We start from the raw sequence: 20,416 nt of genomic DNA, 5'->3' as shown, positions 1-20,416 counted from the left end.
CTTCCTGGTTTCGACGAGAGGAAGCAAGTCGGCTGAGGAGAAAATGCAAATTAAAGCTTTTAAATTGAAAACCCCGTCGCCGAAATGTTTTTCCGGAAAAAAATAAAGGAAAGAAGAAAGCGTCCTTTTGCAATGAAGTTTAGGATGAAATAGGCTGGCATCATCATTACCACTTGTGGTCCCCTCCAAGGTTTCTTCCATTCCAAATATCCACCGTGCCCAGCAAAAGCCTTCCATCTTTTCAGGACTAAAGCCTTGAAAACAACTCAAATCTCTTTTTGTCATCTTACACACGTGACTTACACACAACATGTATCACGTGACTTACACACAACATGTATCACGTGACTTACACACAACATGTATCACGTGACTTACACACAACATGTATCACGTGACTGACACACAACATGTATCACGTGACTTACACACAACATGTATCACGTGACTTACACACAACATGTATCACGTGACTTACACACAACATGTATCACGTGACTTACACACAACATGTATCACGTGACTTACACACAACATGTATCACGTGACTTACACACAACATGTATCACGTGACTTACACACAACATGTATCACGTGACTTACACACAACATGTATCACGTGACTTACACACAACATGTATCAGGTGACTTACACACAACATGTATCACGTGACTTACACACAACATGTATCACGTGACTTACACACAACATGTATCACGTGACTTACACACAATATTAGTATTTCCAACTAGGACTTTCCCTCATGTGTGTTGTGGCAAAATGTGAATGGCTGACAAAAATGTCTTTCCTTGGCGGAGGTCACTGAACCTACATTTGTGTCTTGGTGTGTCCACAGTGGATTAGTAGGTGTGAGACAAACACTTTATCTTCCTGGTTGTTGTATCGCTACGTGTTTGACATTATTTAAGACTTTATGGTGCCTGGAAAAGGACAGTTTGCCTCTTCTGTGGTATTGATGAGATTTAAAGGAGTGTTGTTAGTCCCATGGTGATGTGATAAAACCTCTTTCTTGTTTGGAAGATACACACAATTGTAACTGTTATTTCTTCCTGCACATAATAAATATGTACAACGTGTTTGGATGTATTCATTTATGTAACATTGTCATTAAATGTAACATTGCCTGACAAAAAGTGATTCCACGTAATATTTTGATATTTACACATCGCATATTTGACTAGAATACCCTTATGAGCATTACATATATCAACATCAACTACCTACTGTACTGTTTACTTGTTGAAATACCCTTTTTGGAGCAAATATATACCCATATAGTTTATATGTCTATATATAATATAATATATATATATAATTTTTTTATATATACATATATATTATATGTTATATGTATTATATATTACTGTAACTTGTTCTTAAAAATAGTAGTTATTTTGTATGTCAAATTGAGTGTTTGTGTGTATATATGTATACTGTATATATGTACGTGTGTGTGTGTATATATATATATAAATATATATTAAAAAATACACAAATATAACACATGTTTTTCCTCTCAGCACCAGCATGGAGCTGCGTAGCATTTGTCTGTGACAGAATGACATCACACTAAGACATTCAGTGACAGTTTTCCAGTGTTTATCAGTCATTTTTATTTACTTATTTAGAATTTTGGTACAGTAAAAACCTTTTAAACAAAGTGTTTGCAAGTGAAATTTTTCTGAAAGTTGTAGGTATATTCTTGCTATCGTTTACATTTTCAGAATGTATAATATTGTTTTTTAGAGAAATATCAGGTTCAAACACTGATGACATCTATACAAGACAAGAGGCAAATAATCAAACAGAAACAGAATTAAATTTGGACTCAATATTGAGGAGAAACATGGCGACTGTACTTTCTGTACAGTCTTCAACCACGCTCTGCCAAAAGATTGCACTCCTTCTTTATTTGACTTTCTCCCCCCACCTGACCACAGCTGCTTCCAGAGGGAAGTGGGTCGTAAACAGCGTTGCCTTCGGTTACCGAACAGTTCAAAAGCAGAGGTTGTAAAAAAGTTAAAAAAAAAAAGAGTTCCATAAAATAGTTCAAAGAGAGTTCCATAAAATAGTTCAAAAAGAGTTTGTAAAATACTTCAAAAAGAGTTCCTCTGGAAGTCGGGCAGATCCTGCCATCTGTCCGCTTTGAAGTCCCAGTGGAGTTTTACGAGCATTCTTCTTGGTACGTTTCGAAGACAGCCCCTGTCCTTTTGTCAGGAACACAATGTAATACAAAGTTTTTTGTGATCATTTAGAAACAATTATTCTAACAGAAATGTTTTGACATTTTGTTATTATTGTTATTATTGTTTGTAATCTATTTTTGGCAGCAGCAAAGTGGCCATTTGGGTAGTTTTTAGCTCTAAAAAGGGTATTTCAACAAGTAAACAGTACAGTAGGTGTTGATATATGTAATGCTCATAAGGGTATTCTAGTAGAATATGCAGAGATGAGATGTGTCAATATCAAAATATTACTTGAAATCATTTTTTGGCAGCAGCAAAGTGGTTGTTTTGGCATATTTTAACTTTGTAAAGGGTATTTCTACAAGTAAACAGTAAAATAGGTACTTGATTTATATACAGTATATGTAATGCTCATAAGGGTATTCTAGTAGAGTATGCAGAGATGAAATGTGTCAACATTGGCGTTGTTAGGCCTATTTTAGGGGGGCTCAAGCCCCCCTAAAATATTCTTAAGCCCCCCAGTGACCCGCGTCCGGGCGAGGGAAATCTGGGTTCCTTGTCAGTGTTCCTCATAGAGATCTTCGAGCTGCTCTTTGTCTGATCCCTCACCTAGGACCAGTTTGCCTTGGGAGACCCTACCAGGGGGCATAAAGCCCCCGGACAACATAGCTCCTAGGATCATTGGGACACGCAAACTCCTCTACCACGTTAAGGTGGCAGCTCAGAGAGGAGTATTCAGACTTCCATATATATTTAATTTCCTTAACGGCTTGCCATAATATATATATATATATATATATATATATATATATATATATATATATATATATATATATATATATATATATATATATATATATATATAAATATATTATATATAAGCCAAATTATCCCGGTCCAGATATGACTTTAATTCAAGTAATTAAGTAATATTTCCAGGGCTTGAATTTACAACCATTTTAGTCACATATGTTCCCAAAATGTAATCTGTGCAACTTCAAAATATTTGGGAACAAACAATTATTGTATTGTGAGCAAAAGTGGTGGCATTAGCCTCTATGTTGTGAAGTAATAACATCGAGGCTAATGCCATGACTTTCATTGTGTTTCAGTGTATCTTGAAGGATCATGCAAGTCATTGTTTCTTGTTGATGCTGTCAACAAAATGTCATTGTTGTTGTTGTACTGAACACACATTGAAAATAAACCCACTGAAATAATAATAATAACAATGAATCATTTCTAAGTCTTTGTTAGACGTTTGTGAAGATTTGTACTCGTGCGCTACGTTCGCTCGCATCCTGTGCATCTCCTGGGGGCTAAGCCCCCCCTGTCCTTAAAAGCTAGTGACGCCCCTGTGTGTCAATATCAAAATATTATTTGAAATACATTTTTGGCAGCAACAAAGTGGCCATGTGGGTAGATATTTGCTCTAAAAAGGGTATTTCAACAAGTAAACAGTACAGTAGGGGGTTAGGGTAACCCTAAACCTAACCCAGCAGGACCCTGAGGTCTTCAGACCAGCTCCTCCTGGCTGTCCCAAAAACTGGGCTAAAAACCAGAGGAGATGGATCCTTCTCAGTGGCAGGGCCCAGACTGTGGAACAACCTTCCACTATCTATTAGATCCTCCCAGTCTCTGAGACTATTTCAATATAAAAACATATTTTTACTCCCTGGCGTTCAAATCCAGTTAGGCAGCATCTTGGCTGTTTTTAATTATTGCTTGTTTTATCCTTTTGTATTTATTTATTACATTTTAGTATTTTAGGTGATATATTCTGCACTTCTTTTAAGGTATATTTTACTATTGTATTGTATTCATCCTCCTGTGTTACCATGTTAATGTGACACTATGTGCACCTTATGTCTTATGTCTGTACAGCACTTTGGCCAACTGAGCTTGTTTTAAATGTCACATAGAAATAAATACACTCAACTCAACTCAACACATCATTGAGTGGCATTTACTTTTTACACTGGGGGGGACCAGACAAGCATTTACTTTTTACACTGGGGGGGACCAGACAAGCATTTACTTTTTACACTGGGGGGGACCAGACAAGAATTTAGTTTTTACACTGGGGGGGGACCAGACAAGCATTTAGTTTTTACACTGGGGGGGACCAGACAAGCATTTAGTTTGTACACTGGGGGGGACCAGACAAGGATTTAGTTTTTACACTGGGGGGGACCAGACAAGCTCTGCTTCTTCCACTCATGTTGGACGCTTGATCACTTGAGCAAAAGTTGTGCTTGTAAAGTTTTGACATGTTCCAAATAAATACATTGAAAGTGAACATTAATAATAACATTTTAAAGTATGTTTTGGTTGTATGCCAACTTTGCGGAGCAGCTCTTCACAGCATCACCTCGCTAGTTAGCTTAACGTTAGCATCTTCCATGTTACATCATAACGATGTTGAATAAATGTGTTTGTGTGCCTTACAGGCGGACTTGTTATTGGCTAGCATATATACACATCATTTGTGCTACATGTTTTTACTTTATTAGTACATTAACCTCCAGTCTTCACACAGTGAGCGTAGAAATGAGTTTAACATTGGGGGGACATCAATTTATATCCCAAAATAATGTTAGGACAAATAAATGATTACACAGTATCAGTATCAGTCTATGTTAAGCATTTTATGTAGCATTCCCATTTTACACTTTTTAGTCAACTCTTGTGAAATATACACTGTCATGTTACTCTTTATAGTTTATTAATTAGTCAATTAATAAAATATTTACTGAGTCCTGCTGCTAGTTCACTTTTTTTGTGGTGTCATTTTTCTAGCTGTTAAGAGAAGTATTTGATCTTAAATATATAAACAATCCTCCATATTGGCAGCCATAGTGATTCATTTATTCAACAGAGCATTAAAACTTGGATCTGACAAAAAAGTAAACACTAATGTTGTCTTCCTCGCTGATAAAACATGATAGCAACATGCATCTGCTAGCTCATGATCGCCCCCACTTCTCAGTGTGGCGAGTTGGAGTACTACAAGAAGCACTCTAATACAGTGCTTAAATCTGTATTTTTAGTCTTATTATCAAAGAATAATGAGGTCACACTTATATTAAAACATTAATGCTAAGGTTTTGTCCAGTAGTGGGCCGGTGATGATGATGATGATGATGATGAAGATGTATCTGTGCAAGTGAACAATTGGATCCACAAGGGACAACAACCCTTTCCACAGACTACACACACACATCAGAAACATAAATGTTAGAAGCCTACAACAATATATGTGAAGAAGACTTTAGGATTAAAAGTGAAGATGTGAGGTGAAATAAGTACAAATGCAGCAATAAAAACAAGCAACTCCACTCACGATGGCTCTAAAGTTCAGTGATGTGTTGCTAACTTCAGCATTTTTCTTCTTTGTTGATGTTTTGCAGTAGTTAACATCCATGATGTAACAATGCTGCTAATCTACCAGAGTCCACATTTTGTTAACCATTTTATTCATTCATACTTTTAATTGGATAATAACATCAATAAAATGCAATGGAAAAAATGTGTGATTTTATATGACACAAAAAAAACCACTTGAAAATAAGATGTCCTCTCTTCAACAATGATAAAATAAAATAGAATAGTAGCTACATATATAATATTCAATACATGCACACAACTTAAAAAGTAAGTACAGGACAGCATATACCGTATTTTCCGCACTATAAGGCGCACCGGATTATTAGCCGCACCTTCAATGAATGGCATATTTCATAACTTTGTCCACCAATAAGCCGCCCCGGACTATAAGCCGCGCCTACGCTGCGCTAAAGGGATGTCAAAAAAACAGTCAGATAGGTCAGTCAAACTTTAATAATATATTAAAAACCAGCGTTCTAACAACTCTGTCCCAAAATGTACGCAAATGTGCAATCACAAACATAGTAAAATTCAAAATAGTGCAGAGCAATAGCAACATAATGTTGCTCGAACGTTAATGTCACAACACACAAAATAAACATAGCGCTCACTTTCTGAAGTTATTCTTCATTCGTAAATCCTTCGTCTTCGGTGTCCGAAGTGAAAAGTTGGGCAAATGTGAGATCCAAAATGGACGGTTCCGTCTCGTCGAAGTCATCGGAGTCAGTGTCACTGTTATCCAGCAGTTCTGTGAATCCTGCCTTCCGGAAAGCTCGGACCACAGTTGTGACCGAAATATCTGCCCAGGCATTTACGATCCACTGGCAGATGTTGGCGTCGTCTGGCGCTGCCTCCCTGTCTTAGTGAAGGTGTGTTCGCCTTCTGTCATCCATTGTTCCCACGCAGTTAGCAGTCTAGCTTCGAATGCCCTGTTGACACCAATATCTAGCGGCTGGAGGTCTTTTGTCAATCCACCCGGAATGACGGCGAGTATTGAATTAAGCGCGTAAGCGTGTCTCTTAATGTGATGTTATGAGCTAGCAAATATAACAACTACACTACCCAGCATGCAACGATAGTTACGAGCATGCGCGGTAGCCCTGAGAAGCGTTGTATGCTGGCAGTTAGAATGTGGTTATGAGCACGCTGTGAGTAAACGTTGAGAACTCAGTTAACACGCCTCGTCTGCATTATTTATAATTAGACAGACAACACACTTAATAGGAGCCATTTTGGGGTCTTTACATAAACACACAAATGGAAATGAAACGTCACATATCCCAGCATGCACCGCGCGCTTCTTCGTCATCCACTGTTCCCACGCAGTTAGCAGTCTAGCTTCGAATGCCCTGTTGACACCAATATCTAGCGGCTGGAGGTCTTTTGTCAATCCACCCGGAATGACGGCGAGTATTGAATTAAGCGCGTAAGCGTGTCTCTCAATGTGCTGTTATGAGCTAGCAAATATAACAACTACACTACCCAGCATGCAACGATAGTGACGAGCATGCGCGGTAGCCCTGAGAAGCGTTGTTGTATGCTGGGAGTTAGAATGTGGTTATGAGCACGCTGTGAGTAAACGTTGAGAACTCAGTTAACACGCCTCGTCTGCATTATTTATAATTAGACAGACAACACACTTAATAGGAGCCATTTTGGGGTCTTTACATAAACACACAAATGGAAATGAAACGTCACATATCCCAGCATGCACCGCGCGCTTCTTCTTCTTCCGGGGGCGGGTGGTTGCTTACAGTACAAGAAGAAGCGCTTCCTGTTCTATGGGGGCGGGTGCTTACCTTGGCGGTTGCTTGCGTAGAAGAAGAAGCGCTTCCTGCTCTACCGGGAAAAAAGATGGCGGCTGTTTACCGAAGTTGCGAGAACGAAACTTTATGAAAATGAATCTTAATATTTATCCATATATAAAGCGCACCGGGTTAAAAGCCGCACTGTCAGCTTTTGAGTAAATTTGTGGTTTTTAGGTGCGGCTAATGGTGCGGAAAATACGGTAAGACTAGAAGATGAGAAGCACTACATACAACATCAAATATACATTCATATTAAACATGCTGTGTTTTTAAACTACATTTAGCACAATCACTGTTTAAGTGTTTTTACATCCCTGCAGCTTCCATGACTGTTACACACTTGTGTCTACTGACCTGATACTTATACCTGAACATCTTATCACACACAGTGCGACTAAACGGTTTCTCTCCAGTGTGTGTTCTCATGTGTGTGGTCATGCGTTCCTTTCTGGAGAAACTCTTCTTACAAACAAAGCAAGTAAAAGGTTTCTCACCTGTGTGTTTTCTCATGTGTAATATAATTCCCTTCTTAGTGTTGAATCTTTTAGCATAAGCTGAGCAAGCAAAAGGTTTCTCTCCAGTGTGTGTTCTCATGTGTGTGGTCATGTCACGCTTTGTGGAGAAACTCTTCTTACAAACAGAGCAAGCAAAAGGTTTCTCTCCAGTGTGTGTTCTCATGTGTGTGGTCATGTGTGGCTTTGTGGAGAAACTCTTCTTACAAACAGAGCAAGTAAAAGGTTTCTCTCCAGTGTGTGTTCTCATGTGTGTGGTCATGTGTGGTTTTGTGGAGAAACTCTTCTTACAAACAGAGCAAGTAAAAGGTTTCTCTCCAGTGTGTGTTCTCATGTGTGTGGTCATGCTTTGCTTGCTGGAGAAACTCTTCTTACAAACAGAGCAAGTAAAAGGTTTCTCACCTGTGTGTGTTCTCATGTGCAATATAATTCCCTTCTTAGTGTTGAATCTTTTAGCACAAGCTGAGCAAGCAAAAGGTTTCTCTCCAGTGTGTGTTCTCATGTGTCTGGTCATGTCAAGCTTTCTGGAGAAACGCTTCTTACAAACAGAGCAAGTAAAAGGTTTCTCTCCAGTGTGTGTTCTCATGTGTGTGGTCATTTGAGGTTTTGTGGAGAAACTCTTCTTACAAACAGAGCAAGTAAAAGGTTTCTCTCCAGTGTGTGTTCTCATGTGTGTGGTCATTTGAGGTTTTGTGGAGAAACTCTTCTTACAAATGGAGCAAGTAAAAGGTTTCTCTCCAGTATGTGTTCTCATGTGTACTGTAAAACGACTCTTCTGTCTAAATGATTTCCCACATTCAGAGCAGTCAAAGTGTTTGTTGTTAGTGTGATGTCTCGTATCACCTTTAGAGTCATTTTTACTCTCCAAAGGTTTTTGGATGTGGTCACTGTGATCAGAAGAGTGTGACATCATGTGGTCCATGTCTGACAGTGGAGCAAAGATGCTGTCTGGTTCTGACTTGATATCTTCACAATGCTCTCCATCAGCTTCTGTGATGTGTTGACTTACAAGCTCCGCCCCTCTGTTCTCCTCACTTTGACTGTGATGAAGCTGTAAGGACTGAGCTTCATCTTCATCATGAAGCTGCTCCTCTTTAATGTGGGAGGGGGCCTGTAGCTCCTTCTGTCCCACTCTGGTGTGCCACTCCTCTTCATGACTCCCCGCTGACACCCGCTGGACGTCTGCAGAACAAATGAGGTGTTACTGTATTGAAGTTTGCAGTATTCAAACTATTGACATGTGAGCTAGGCCAAATAGACAGTGATGGGCAAGCTACCTGGACAATGTAGTAAGCTAAGCTACAAGTTACTCTCAATTAAATGGAGCTAAGCTATCCTCAGAGAATTGGAGCACGCTACACTACAAGCTACACTGCAAAAGTAGCTTGCCACATCAAATATATATATATATATATATATATATATATATATATATATATATATATATATATATATACATATACATATATATATATATATATATATATATACATATACATATATATATATATATATATATATATATATATATATATATATATATATATATATATATATATAGTATATGTATATATATATATATATATATATATGTATATATATATATACATATGTATTGGCCCACATGTATAATATCAATGTTTATGTTGTCCATGGAAAGAAGTTAGTAAGAAGCAAAAGAAAAACAACCAACCATGGATGACAAAAGGACTGAAAAATGCTTGTCACAAAAAAAAGACATTATATGGAATATTAATAACACAGACATCTATAGAGGCAGAAAATAAGTATAATAAATATAAAAACAATCTAATTGGTATACTAGGAACATGTAAGAAGGAATACTACAGACAATTATTAAAGAAGAACAGAAACAACATGAGAGCAACATGGGGCTGGATGACCAGCCAGGTCCGCACACTCCTCAGGGCCCGCGACGCAGCCTTCAGGTCAGGGGACAGGGCACTGTACAGTGTTGCTAGAGCCGACCTGAAGAGAGGGATTAAAAAAGCAAAGGCGGACCACAGGAGGTGCATAGAGTCCCATCTGTCCAGCAAAAACTCACGGGAGGTGTGGCGGGGCATTCATGACATCACGAACTTCAGAGGCTGCAATATGACAACTGCGGATCAGAGTGCGACACTGGCAGAGGAGCTTAACTGTTTCTTTGCCCGTTTCGAAACCCCCCAGCGACACTCATCTGCTCCAGCCCTGCCCCCGCCCCCACCGGGCTCCGGCGCCACTCCACTCACTGTACAGGAGCACAGTGTCAGACGAGTGCTCCTGGCTGTGAACCCCAGGAAGGCTACCGGACCAGACGGAGTACCTGGAAAGGTGCTCAGGACGTGCGCCCACCAGCTCGCTCCCCCCTTCACCAGGATCTTCAACCTCTCACTGGCTAAGGCAGTCATCCCATCCTGCCTGAAGTCATCTACAATAATCCCGGTGCCGAAGAAGTCTCCCATCACCAGCCTGAATGATTACCGACCAGTGGCCCTCACTCCGGTAATCATGAAGTGCTTCGAGCGACTTGTTCTCCAGCACATCAAGGACCATATCCCTCCAGACTTCGACCCCCACCAGTTCGCATACCGGGCGAACAGGTCCACAGAGGACGCCATCGCTGTTGCTCTCCACTCTGCTCTGAACCACCTGGAGCAGCAGCAGAGCTACGTCCGGATGCTCTCTGTGAACTATAGCTCTGCCTTCAATACAATAATCCCGGACAGACTCTGCAATAAACTGGACACTCTTGGCCTCCCCCCTCTCACAAACGCCTGGATAAGGGACTTCCTAACGGACCGACCCCAGAATGTGAGACTTGGCCCGCACCTCTCATCCTCCCGCACGCTGAGCATCGGCTCCCCACAGGGCTGTGTGCTGAGCCCCCTCCTCTACTGCCTTTACACCCATGACTGCAGTCCGGCCCACAGTGACAACCTTACCGTCAAGTTTGCCGACGATACCACAGTGGTCGGGCTCATCTCCAGGGGTGACGAGGCTGCCTACAGAGAGGAGGTCCTGAAGCTGACGGCCTGGTCTTCAGAGAACAACCTCGCTCTCAACACCAGCAAGACCAGAGAGATCATCGTCGACTTCAGGAGGAGCAGCACCGACCCTGCCCCCCTCTACATCAACGGCGAGCGTGTAGAGAGGGTCCACACCTTCAGGTACCTTGGAGTCCACATCTCTAATGACTTCTCCTGGACAGTCAACACCACATCAATCATCAAGAAGGCTCAGCAGCGGCTACACTTCCTTAGAGTCCTCGGGAAGTACAACCTGAAGCCTGACCTGCTGCTGACCTTCTACCGCTCGTCCATCGAGAGCCTGCTGACCTACTGTATTACGGTATGGTACGGCAGCTGCACTGCAGCAGACAGGGAGAGGCTGCAAAGAGTGGTCAAGACGGCTCAGAAGATCATCGGCCGCCCTCTCCCCTCTCTGACGGACATCTACACAACGTTTTAATGATTACTTTGTTAATATCGGAAACAATGTGGAACAAAGATATCCAAATGCAGATGATGGATCAGTTGAGGACTTGAGTGAGCTCATAGACAGAAATCCCAATTCCATGTTTCTTAAGAACGTGACAAAAGAAGAAATAATCAAAATTGTAAAACATTGTAAATCCAAGACCTCAACCGACTGTCATGGAATAGATATGGTAACCATAAAAAAGGTTCTAGAAGACATTTCAGAACCTCTGACATATATCAGCAACGTATCATTTCTAACCAGCAAATTCCCTGACAAAATGAAAATTGCAAAAGTCGTACCAATTTCTAAGAATGGAAACATACACCAGTTTACTAACTACACACCAGTTTCATTACTTCCACCTTTCTCTAAAATCATGGAAAAACTATTCAATAGCTGATTAGATTTATTTATCAACAAAAGTGGGACGCTGGTGGAGAACCAATATGGACTCCCAGCAAATATCTCAACATCTGGTCAACATATGTGATAACAAGTGTGTGTAAGATATTAAAATAATCAAAACAATGCATGTATGTATATATATATATATATATATATATATATATATATATATATATATATATATATATATATATATATATATATATATATATATATATATATATATACATATACATATATATATATATATACATATATATATATATATATATATATATATATATATATATATATATATATATAAATAGATAGATAGATAGATAGGTTGATAGATAGGTAGATAGAGAGAGAGAGAGAGAGAGAGAGAGAGAGAGAGAGAGAGAGAGAGAGAGAGAGAGAGAGAGAGAGATCGAGATCGTAATAACTTGAAGTAAATAATGAAGATTGAAAACCAATTACAAAAAACTAAATCCAAAACAAATTTACTAAAAGCTTACCTTTTTTATATTTGCATAGTATGTATATATTATTAATGTTGTAAATATAAATCTTTATTAATATAAAAATGCTTGTCCTTTTTCAGAGGCTGTCAAGAAGGTCACACATACAATAATGTGTGTGTGTGTGTGTGTGTGTGTGTGTGTGTGTGTGTGTGTGTTAGTGTGTGTGTGTGTGTGTGTGTGTGTGTGTGTGTGTGTGTGTGTGTGTGTGTGTGTGTGTGTTCTTGAGACATGAAGAAGGAAAAGTATCTTCCATATGAAGAGGTGTGAACAAGTGATGACAAAAATCATGGTCCCAATAACATTGCATCTAATACTAGAGTCTGTGAACATTGCTCCAAAGTAAGGGTTTTTTGTTGATTTAATGTGCATAAAAAACTAACATTGACAGGTGCAAAGGCAGCAATATATGATAAAACAAGACGGCAGCTAAAGAAGGACTAAAGAAGGACTTCCCTATTCATCCCCCTCTGGTCAACATATGAAATAACAAGTGTGAGTAAGAAATTGAAATGTGCCTCCTTTGGCCAAAATGTATAAAATAAATATGTACATAGAGACATACTGTAATAACTTTAAGTAATTAATGAAGATTAAAAAAACAATTACAAACAAAACATTTTAAACAAAACTAAAAGCTTACCTTTTATTATATTTGCATAGTATGTATATATTAATGTTGTAAATACAAATATTTATATATCTAGAAAGGGTGGTCCTAAAGAGGTAGGCACTGTCACATCTAATAGAGAGCCAAATACTAGAGTCTGTGAACATTGCTCCAAAGTCAAGATTTGTTGTTGATTTAATGTGCATACAAAAGTGAACATTGACAGGTGCAAAGGCAGCAATACATGATCAAACAAGACGGCAGCTAAAGAAGGACTTCCCTATTCATCCCCAAAAAACCTGCCAGGTGAGCAGCTGATTTGACCACTTCTGGTGCTGACGTAAGACAACCTGCGTCCCATATGTTTATTTTAATGAAATAAGTTTATTTCCATCATATAATCAACCATCAACCATTCTGTGTGACCAGTTTAACAGTACAGATGATACATATTTAACAATCATACACATTTACACACAAAAAGAAAAGAAAAAGAATGACAGAAAAGGGAATAGGCTGAAGCCAAAGCTTATATTTGGGGGGATTACCCCCAATACTTCTTAGACGGAAACACAAATAATGACAACATAAAGGAAGTAGTTGAAAGCTTCAATAATTTCTTTGTAAATATTGGAAGAAAGGATTCCAGACCCAGTTTCAATTGAGGACTATAATGATACCATAGAGCCAAATCCCAACTCCATGTTCCTCAGTAATGTGACACAGGAGGAAATAGTTATAATCCTGTAATCTAAGACTTCAACTGATTGTAATGGAATTGATATGGAAACCATAAAAAAGGTTCTAGAAGAGATCTCAGGACCATTCATGTATATTAGTAACCTATCATTTCAAATACCCAAACTAAATGAAAATAGCTGAAGTTGCACCAATTTATAAGACTGGAGACAAACACCAATTTACAAATTATAGACCTGTTTCTTTACTTCCACAGTTTTCTAAAGTCATTGAAAAAGTGTCCAATAACATATTAGAGAGTTTCACAAACAAACATAGAATACTAGAAGAGAACCAATATGGATACACAGCTAATATTTCAACTTTGATGGCTTTAATTGAAATGACAGAAGAAATGAGCAATGCAATAGATAGTAAAAAATGTGCAGCAGCAGTGTTGTTGGATCCAACTAAAGCATTTGACACAATTAATCACAATATTTTCATCAAAAAACTAGAAGGATATGGCATCAGAGGGTTGGTCTTAAACTGGATAAGAAGTTATTTAACCAACAGGAAACAATACGTGAAGCTAGGCCAACACACTTCTACAACACTAAATATATCCTGTGGTGTACCTCAGGGATCAATACTAGGACCTCAATTATTCAATCTCTATATAGATGACATTTGTAAAGTTACAAAAGATTTAAAGTTAATATTATTTGCAGATGATACAACAGTGTTTTGTTCAGGAGAGAACACACAGAAGATAATACAAACAATAACAGAAAAAATGAACACATTAAAAAGATGCTTAGACAATCTTTGAATCTCAGTAAAAGTAAAATAATGCTATTTGGTAACAGTAGAAGAGAAAGTCAAACACAAACACAAATAGACGGAATAGAAATTGAAAGAGTAAATGAAACCACATGTCTAGGTATAATAATTGATGAAAAATCACTTCATATTCTCTACTGCTCACTAGTGTTACATATCTGACTTATTGTGTAGAAATATGGGAAATAACTACAAAAGTACACTTCATTCATTAACTGTGTTACAAAAAAGATCAGTTATAATAATACATCATGTTGGATATAGAGAACATAAAAACGATTTATTTATTGAATCAAAAATACTGAAATTCCACCACATAGTGAATTAGCAAACAGCTAAAATTATACACAAAACAAACTATAACCTGCTAGCCAAGAATGTACAACAATTCTCAAAAAAAGAGGAGAAATATAATCTTAGAGGAAAATGTAATTTAAAACATTTGTATGCACGTACAACACTTAAGACCTTCAGTATATCAGTATGTGGAAATAAATGATGGAATGGATTAAGCAAAGCAATCAAACAATGTACTAATATGATCCACTTCAAGAAACTCTTCACACTTAAAGTGTTTACAAAGTACAAAGAAGAAGATAAACATTCTCAATTTATTTCATCCATCATTCATTTTCTACATCATCTTGTTGTATGCATGCATGTGTGATGTATCATGTTGTATGCTTGCATGTTCCAAATAAACTCAAAGTCAACACAACTCAACTCAACTAACACTTGGTGGACATTCAAGCCACAAAATGCAAATGGAGTATTGTTGGTGTATTTTGGATGGTTATAGAGGACCTCCCATTAGCTCCATTGTAAGTGGACTTTGATTTACATTTATGAGTTAGAATTAGGGCTGGGTGATGTATGGAATATACTGGATATATCGTGGGTTTGTCTCTGTGCGATACAGAAAATGACTATATGGTGATATTGGAGTATACGTTCTCACACAGTTGCTTTTAGCTGCAGGCATTACACTACAGGCTCTTCTCACTCTTTCTTGTCTCTCCTTCTCACAGAGACATAAAACAAGCGCACCTTCTTACATACGTCACATACTGTCACGTGTGCAACGTCATACGCTCTCACGAAGCAGACAGGTAGCGGCATGGTAACGTTAGCTGTGGTGCTAGTGGTAATACGAGAGAAAGAAGGTGCCAATCTGGTAACAAATGAAGGAATAATTCATTCCCAAAACAAACAGCAGGGGGTCCATCGTCTGGCGGTGGTTTGGCTTCAAGCGGGTAGATGGTGAACAAGTATGTTGCAAAAGCGTTGCTACAAAAAGTAGCAGCACTGCTAATGTAGCATCATTTGAAAAGTCACCCGCTAGAGAATGAAGAGTGCTTGAAACTCCACATGTCAACATCTCCGTTCAGTGCCACACCCACAAAATGCCCAAGCAACCATTTCCAGATCAACACCGTATGAAACAAATAGTCAACAACAGAAGGAGATAACGTCCGCAGGAACCTACCACATAGTGAAGGACATACACTATTTGATTTCCTATTATGCAGCTCATTTTTATTTTGACACTTATTGAAATATCTTGTGTGACATCATGCACAAAAGTGCACTTTATTTGTTTTAAACTATTGTAGTGGCGTTCTGTACAAAAAGTGCACTTTAATTTAGTGTTGGTATGATATGTCATCTTAGTGACATCATGCACAAAAGTGCAATAATAGCTTGTTTTAAAATGTCTCTGACAATCTTGAACTTTCTGTTTGGAAATGACATGAATGTTTGTACCACTGCTTAATAACTGTTTAATAAATACACTTTTGCTAAATTGACTTAGTTGTGATTTCCCTCTCTGCATGAAAGTTTAAAAGTAGCATATATTAATGCAGTATGAAGAAGAATGTTTTAATGTAGACACATAGAATCATCATACTGCTGTGATTATATACATTAAGTGTTCATTCAAGGCTAAGGCAAAATGTCTACATATATATGGTGTATCGTGACATGGCCTAAACATATCCACATATATATGGTGTATCGTGACATGGCCTAAACATATCCACATATATATGGTGTATCGTGACATGGCCTAAACATATCTACATATATATGGTGTATCGTGACATGGCCTAAACATATCCACATATATATGGTGTATCGTGACGTGGCCTAAACATATCCACATATATATGGTGTATCGTGACATGGCCTAAACATATCCACATATTAATAAAAGGCCATATCGCCCAGCCCTAGTTAGAATACGATTTTTATTTTTATTTTTTAATATATCCACCATCATGTCTTTTATAATGATTGTGAACGATAGAAAAATTCCCCCAAAAAGTGCAGTTCCCCTCTAAATTCCAATGATTAGATTTAAGACTTGAAGTGTATGAGCATGAAGTGATGAAGCCTACTTGGATGAGTCTTCTAAGACAAAGTGAACAGTCCAGTTGTGATGGATTGAATGCCCTGAGAATAAAATGATATGTGCTTACTTGGACTGTGATGAAGCTGTGAGGACTCAGGTGCTTTGTCTTCATGCTCTTCAGTCTTCACAGAGACAACAGTCAGTGGAAACTTGCTGACATCATCCTCCTCCTGCTCTACAACACACTCTCCCTCATCTTCCTCTTTCATGTGTGGATCCTCCTCTTCCTCTTTAATGTGGGTGGGCTGTGGATCCTCCTCTTCCTCTTTAATGTGAGGGGGCTGTTGGACGTCTGTTGGGTAAATAAGTAAATAAGATAAAGAGAGAATAGAAATAGTTTTGGACTGACACTGTTAACACAATGACATTATTTGTGTTCTTTCGTGTGTTGTGTTAAAAGAGTGAAGCAAAACAACCAATAAAAACCTGGGAAATACTTCCTCTTGTCCCAGCCACTAGAATTCATTCAAAAATGAGTACAAAAACAGACTTGGAAATTTGATGAGGAGCAAGTTTTTTTTATAAGTACAAGGCAGCATTGATTGAGGCATTCTTAACTTTACACTCACTGATATAAAGTGTGTAAACATTTTATTCTGTATACGGTCTATGACACCTAAACTTTATCTCTAAACTTAACCATAATTTGTGGTGTAGAATGACGTCTGGAACTCAAGATTGTTCCACATGTCTGGGAACGCCACCGACGAATAATCCTTGATATTACTCAACAAATTTTTAGGGATATATTCCGTTTCACAATTAGATTTTTTTCTTGTATCTGCTTTTCGCAGGAACAACTCGGCCAGTGGTGTTTAAAATAATTTTAGATGGGGGGCCACATGGAGGAAGATCTACTCCAATTTGGCCAGACTGGTAAAATTAGGGCGAGATAACGTAAAAAATAAAGACAACTGCAGATTGTTTTCTTTGTTTAAAAATAGAACAAACACATTCTGAAAATGTACAAATCATGTTGTTTTTTTTTTACATACAATAGTATTCTATCTTTAGTTGTCCTTTTTTACACTTTCAGAATCAATTATGGGATAATGTTCATCAGTCAACTCATTGGTGTTCATTTTCAATCTATCAAGATAAATAAATAATATCAAAATCAAATTACAGGATGTTATTGAAGTAGTTTGCTCATTTTCCCCGACTGGTGCGCTAACATCGTGTGTTTTAGTTGTGTTTTATATATGTAGCATCATCTACAAAGATACAAAGAATTGCTATTGCGACATCTAGAGGACACATTTAGGACAGCAGTTTCTTTCATTCAAAAATTTCGACTCATTTTTGTACTTAGCAAATTCATCCCGTCTCATTCACTCATTCACACACTAATGGCGGGATCTGCCATGCAAGGCGCTTACCACGACCCATCAGGAGCAAGGGTGAAGTGTCCTGCTCAAGGACACAACAGACGTGACTAGGTTGGTAGAAGGTGGGGATTGAACCAGGAACCCTCAGGCACGGCCACTCTAGCAACCGCGCCACTAGCCTTCCACCATCGACCTGCCTGCTAGCCTTCCACCATCGACCTGCCTGCTAGCCTTCCACCATCGACCTGCCTACCTACTTACTTTCACAGATTAAAGACCGACTCAAAAGATGGTAACTTTAAGCGCAAATGTTTAGTTATATTATTGTAATTGCTCTCAGGAAATGTTGAGACTAATCCAGGCCCTGATACACCTACACAATGTTTTACACCTGCGGATTTTAAAATTAGATCTGGTCTTGGGATTATTCATATCAATGTTCGGAGTTTACTCCCTGAACTGGATATGATAAAGATCTGGATAAACTCAACAAATGTTGATATTGTAGTCTTATCTGAAACTGGCTTATACAATCTGTGCTTGATAAAGATATTTACATTCATGGCTATAATGTCTATCATACTGACCGACAAAGAAAAGGTGGTAAAGTGGCCATATATATTAAGCAGAGGTTTGATGTTAAATTAGTGCTCTCTGAATCAGTAAGTAAAGAACATGAACTGTTAGCACTTGAAATTGAATTAGCTAGAAATCACCACATTATGGTAGTGGGTTGTTATAGGCCTCCATCTGCCGCTAATAATTACCTATCTACTTTTGTGAAGCTTCTTTCTCAACTGAAATACAAGGAAATAGTGATTTGAACTGGGACTGGCTCACATCTGTGTCTGACTCTTTGAAAGCACAGTGTGAATTTCTAAATTTAACACAATTAATTAACTCAGCTACAAGACCTATTCCTAAATGCCCTCAAAAAGCTACACTCATTGACTTAATTCTAACAAATATGCCCTTTAAATGTGTTGCATTTGATGTTTTCCCCAATGATGTGAGTGATCATTGTGTGATTGCAGTAGTGCGAGACACAAGGATTCCTAAAAGCAAGCCTCGTCTTCTTGAAAAACGTAATATGAAATTATTTGAGACGCAAGCTTTTTTACATGCCTTGCATCTTTTTAATTGGGATAGAATTGCTCTTTTTGATAATGTTGAACTGGCTTGGAAATATTTTCACGGAAACTTCTTGAGTATAGTGAACAAACATGCCCCTTTTAGACGTGACAATCAGTGGTTTACATCGGACCTGTCAGATGTATTGCATGAGCGTAATGCTGCTTGGGCCAGGGCACGCAAGTCAGGGTTAGAAGCAGATTGGTTGAATTTTAGAAAATTAAGAAAACCATTTACCTCTCTCCTTCGGAAAGTCAAAATTAGAATTGCATTTCTCCACAACAACTGAAAACCTCAAACACCCAAAGAAGTTTTGGAAAATCATCAAATCTTTGTCCGCCTGCTGTAATTCAGTCAATCTCCCACCTAGTATACTTGTTGATGGTGTCAGAGTAAGTGACAGAAGAGAAATGGGTAGTCATTGTAATAATCATTTTATTAACTCTGGTTTTCTCTATAATTCTGACAACTTTACTGAAGTTCCGCTAACTCCGGAAAGAACCGTTAAAAATACCCAGGTTTTTAACATTACGCCCTTAACCACAACAGAGGTCATGAGGGCTCTAAAACAACTTAAACCTAGAAAGCCAGCTGGCTCAGATAAGTTGGAGCCGCTCTTTTTAAAGTTGGCAGCTGAAATTATAGCTGGACCACTGACTCACATTTTTAACTTTACTCGAATTTCAAATGAAATCCCCTTGGATTGGCAATATGCCCTTGTAATCCACCTATTAAAAAGAGGTGACCCTTGTAATCTAAATGATTACAGACCGATCTCTAAACTCTCTGTTCTGGCAAAAGTGCTTGAATCCCTTATCAGTGAACAGATAAAATACTTTTTGGACACCAACTTTATTCTGTCACCATTTCAGTCAGGTTTTGGCAGAAATCACAGTACTGTTACTGCTGCTATGAAGTTTATAAATGATGTAACTGAAGCTCTTGACAAGAAGCAGTGCTGTCTGTCCCTCTTTATTGACTTTTCAAAGGCATTTGATACTGTTGATCATGTCATTTTAATCAAACATCTTTCAGCTATTGGTTTTTCTTAGCAAGCAGTTGGATGGTTTGCAAATGACCTCACAAGTAGAACTCAGGCTGTTCAGATAG

At 38.3% G+C, this 20,416-nt stretch overlaps 4 protein-coding genes across 4 annotated transcripts in view; 1 reads left to right on the top strand and 3 right to left on the bottom strand.

Moving 5' to 3' along the window:
* Nucleotides 1-20,416, top strand: part of LOC140680121 (uncharacterized) — a 1,112,395-nt gene that overhangs the window by 407,198 nt on the left and 684,781 nt on the right. The window lies entirely within an intron of this gene.
* Nucleotides 1-20,416, bottom strand: part of LOC133570587 (uncharacterized) — a 353,516-nt gene that overhangs the window by 24,810 nt on the left and 308,290 nt on the right. The gene's annotated exons all lie outside the window — the stretch shown is intronic.
* The window catches only part of LOC133570506 (uncharacterized), a 335,786-nt gene that overhangs the window by 162,718 nt on the left and 152,652 nt on the right, over nt 1-20,416 (bottom strand). The window lies entirely within an intron of this gene.
* On the bottom strand, nt 7,649-10,326 carry LOC140680155 (uncharacterized). The gene is made up of 2 exons (XM_072916530.1): nt 10,311-10,326; nt 7,649-9,097 (listed from the first exon to the last, which is right to left on the bottom strand). Exons 1-2 carry the CDS (start codon nt 10,324-10,326, stop codon nt 7,710-7,712), a joined length of 1,404 nt encoding a protein of 467 aa, XP_072772631.1. The 3' UTR covers nt 7,649-7,709.

The sequence above is a fragment of the Nerophis lumbriciformis genome, linkage group LG28 (genome assembly GCF_033978685.3).
Source record: "Nerophis lumbriciformis linkage group LG28, RoL_Nlum_v2.1, whole genome shotgun sequence".
Lineage (NCBI taxonomy): Eukaryota > Metazoa > Chordata > Actinopteri > Syngnathiformes > Syngnathidae > Nerophis > Nerophis lumbriciformis.
Note: the sequence above shows the minus strand (reverse complement) of the source record. Positions and strands in the feature narration are given on the sequence as shown.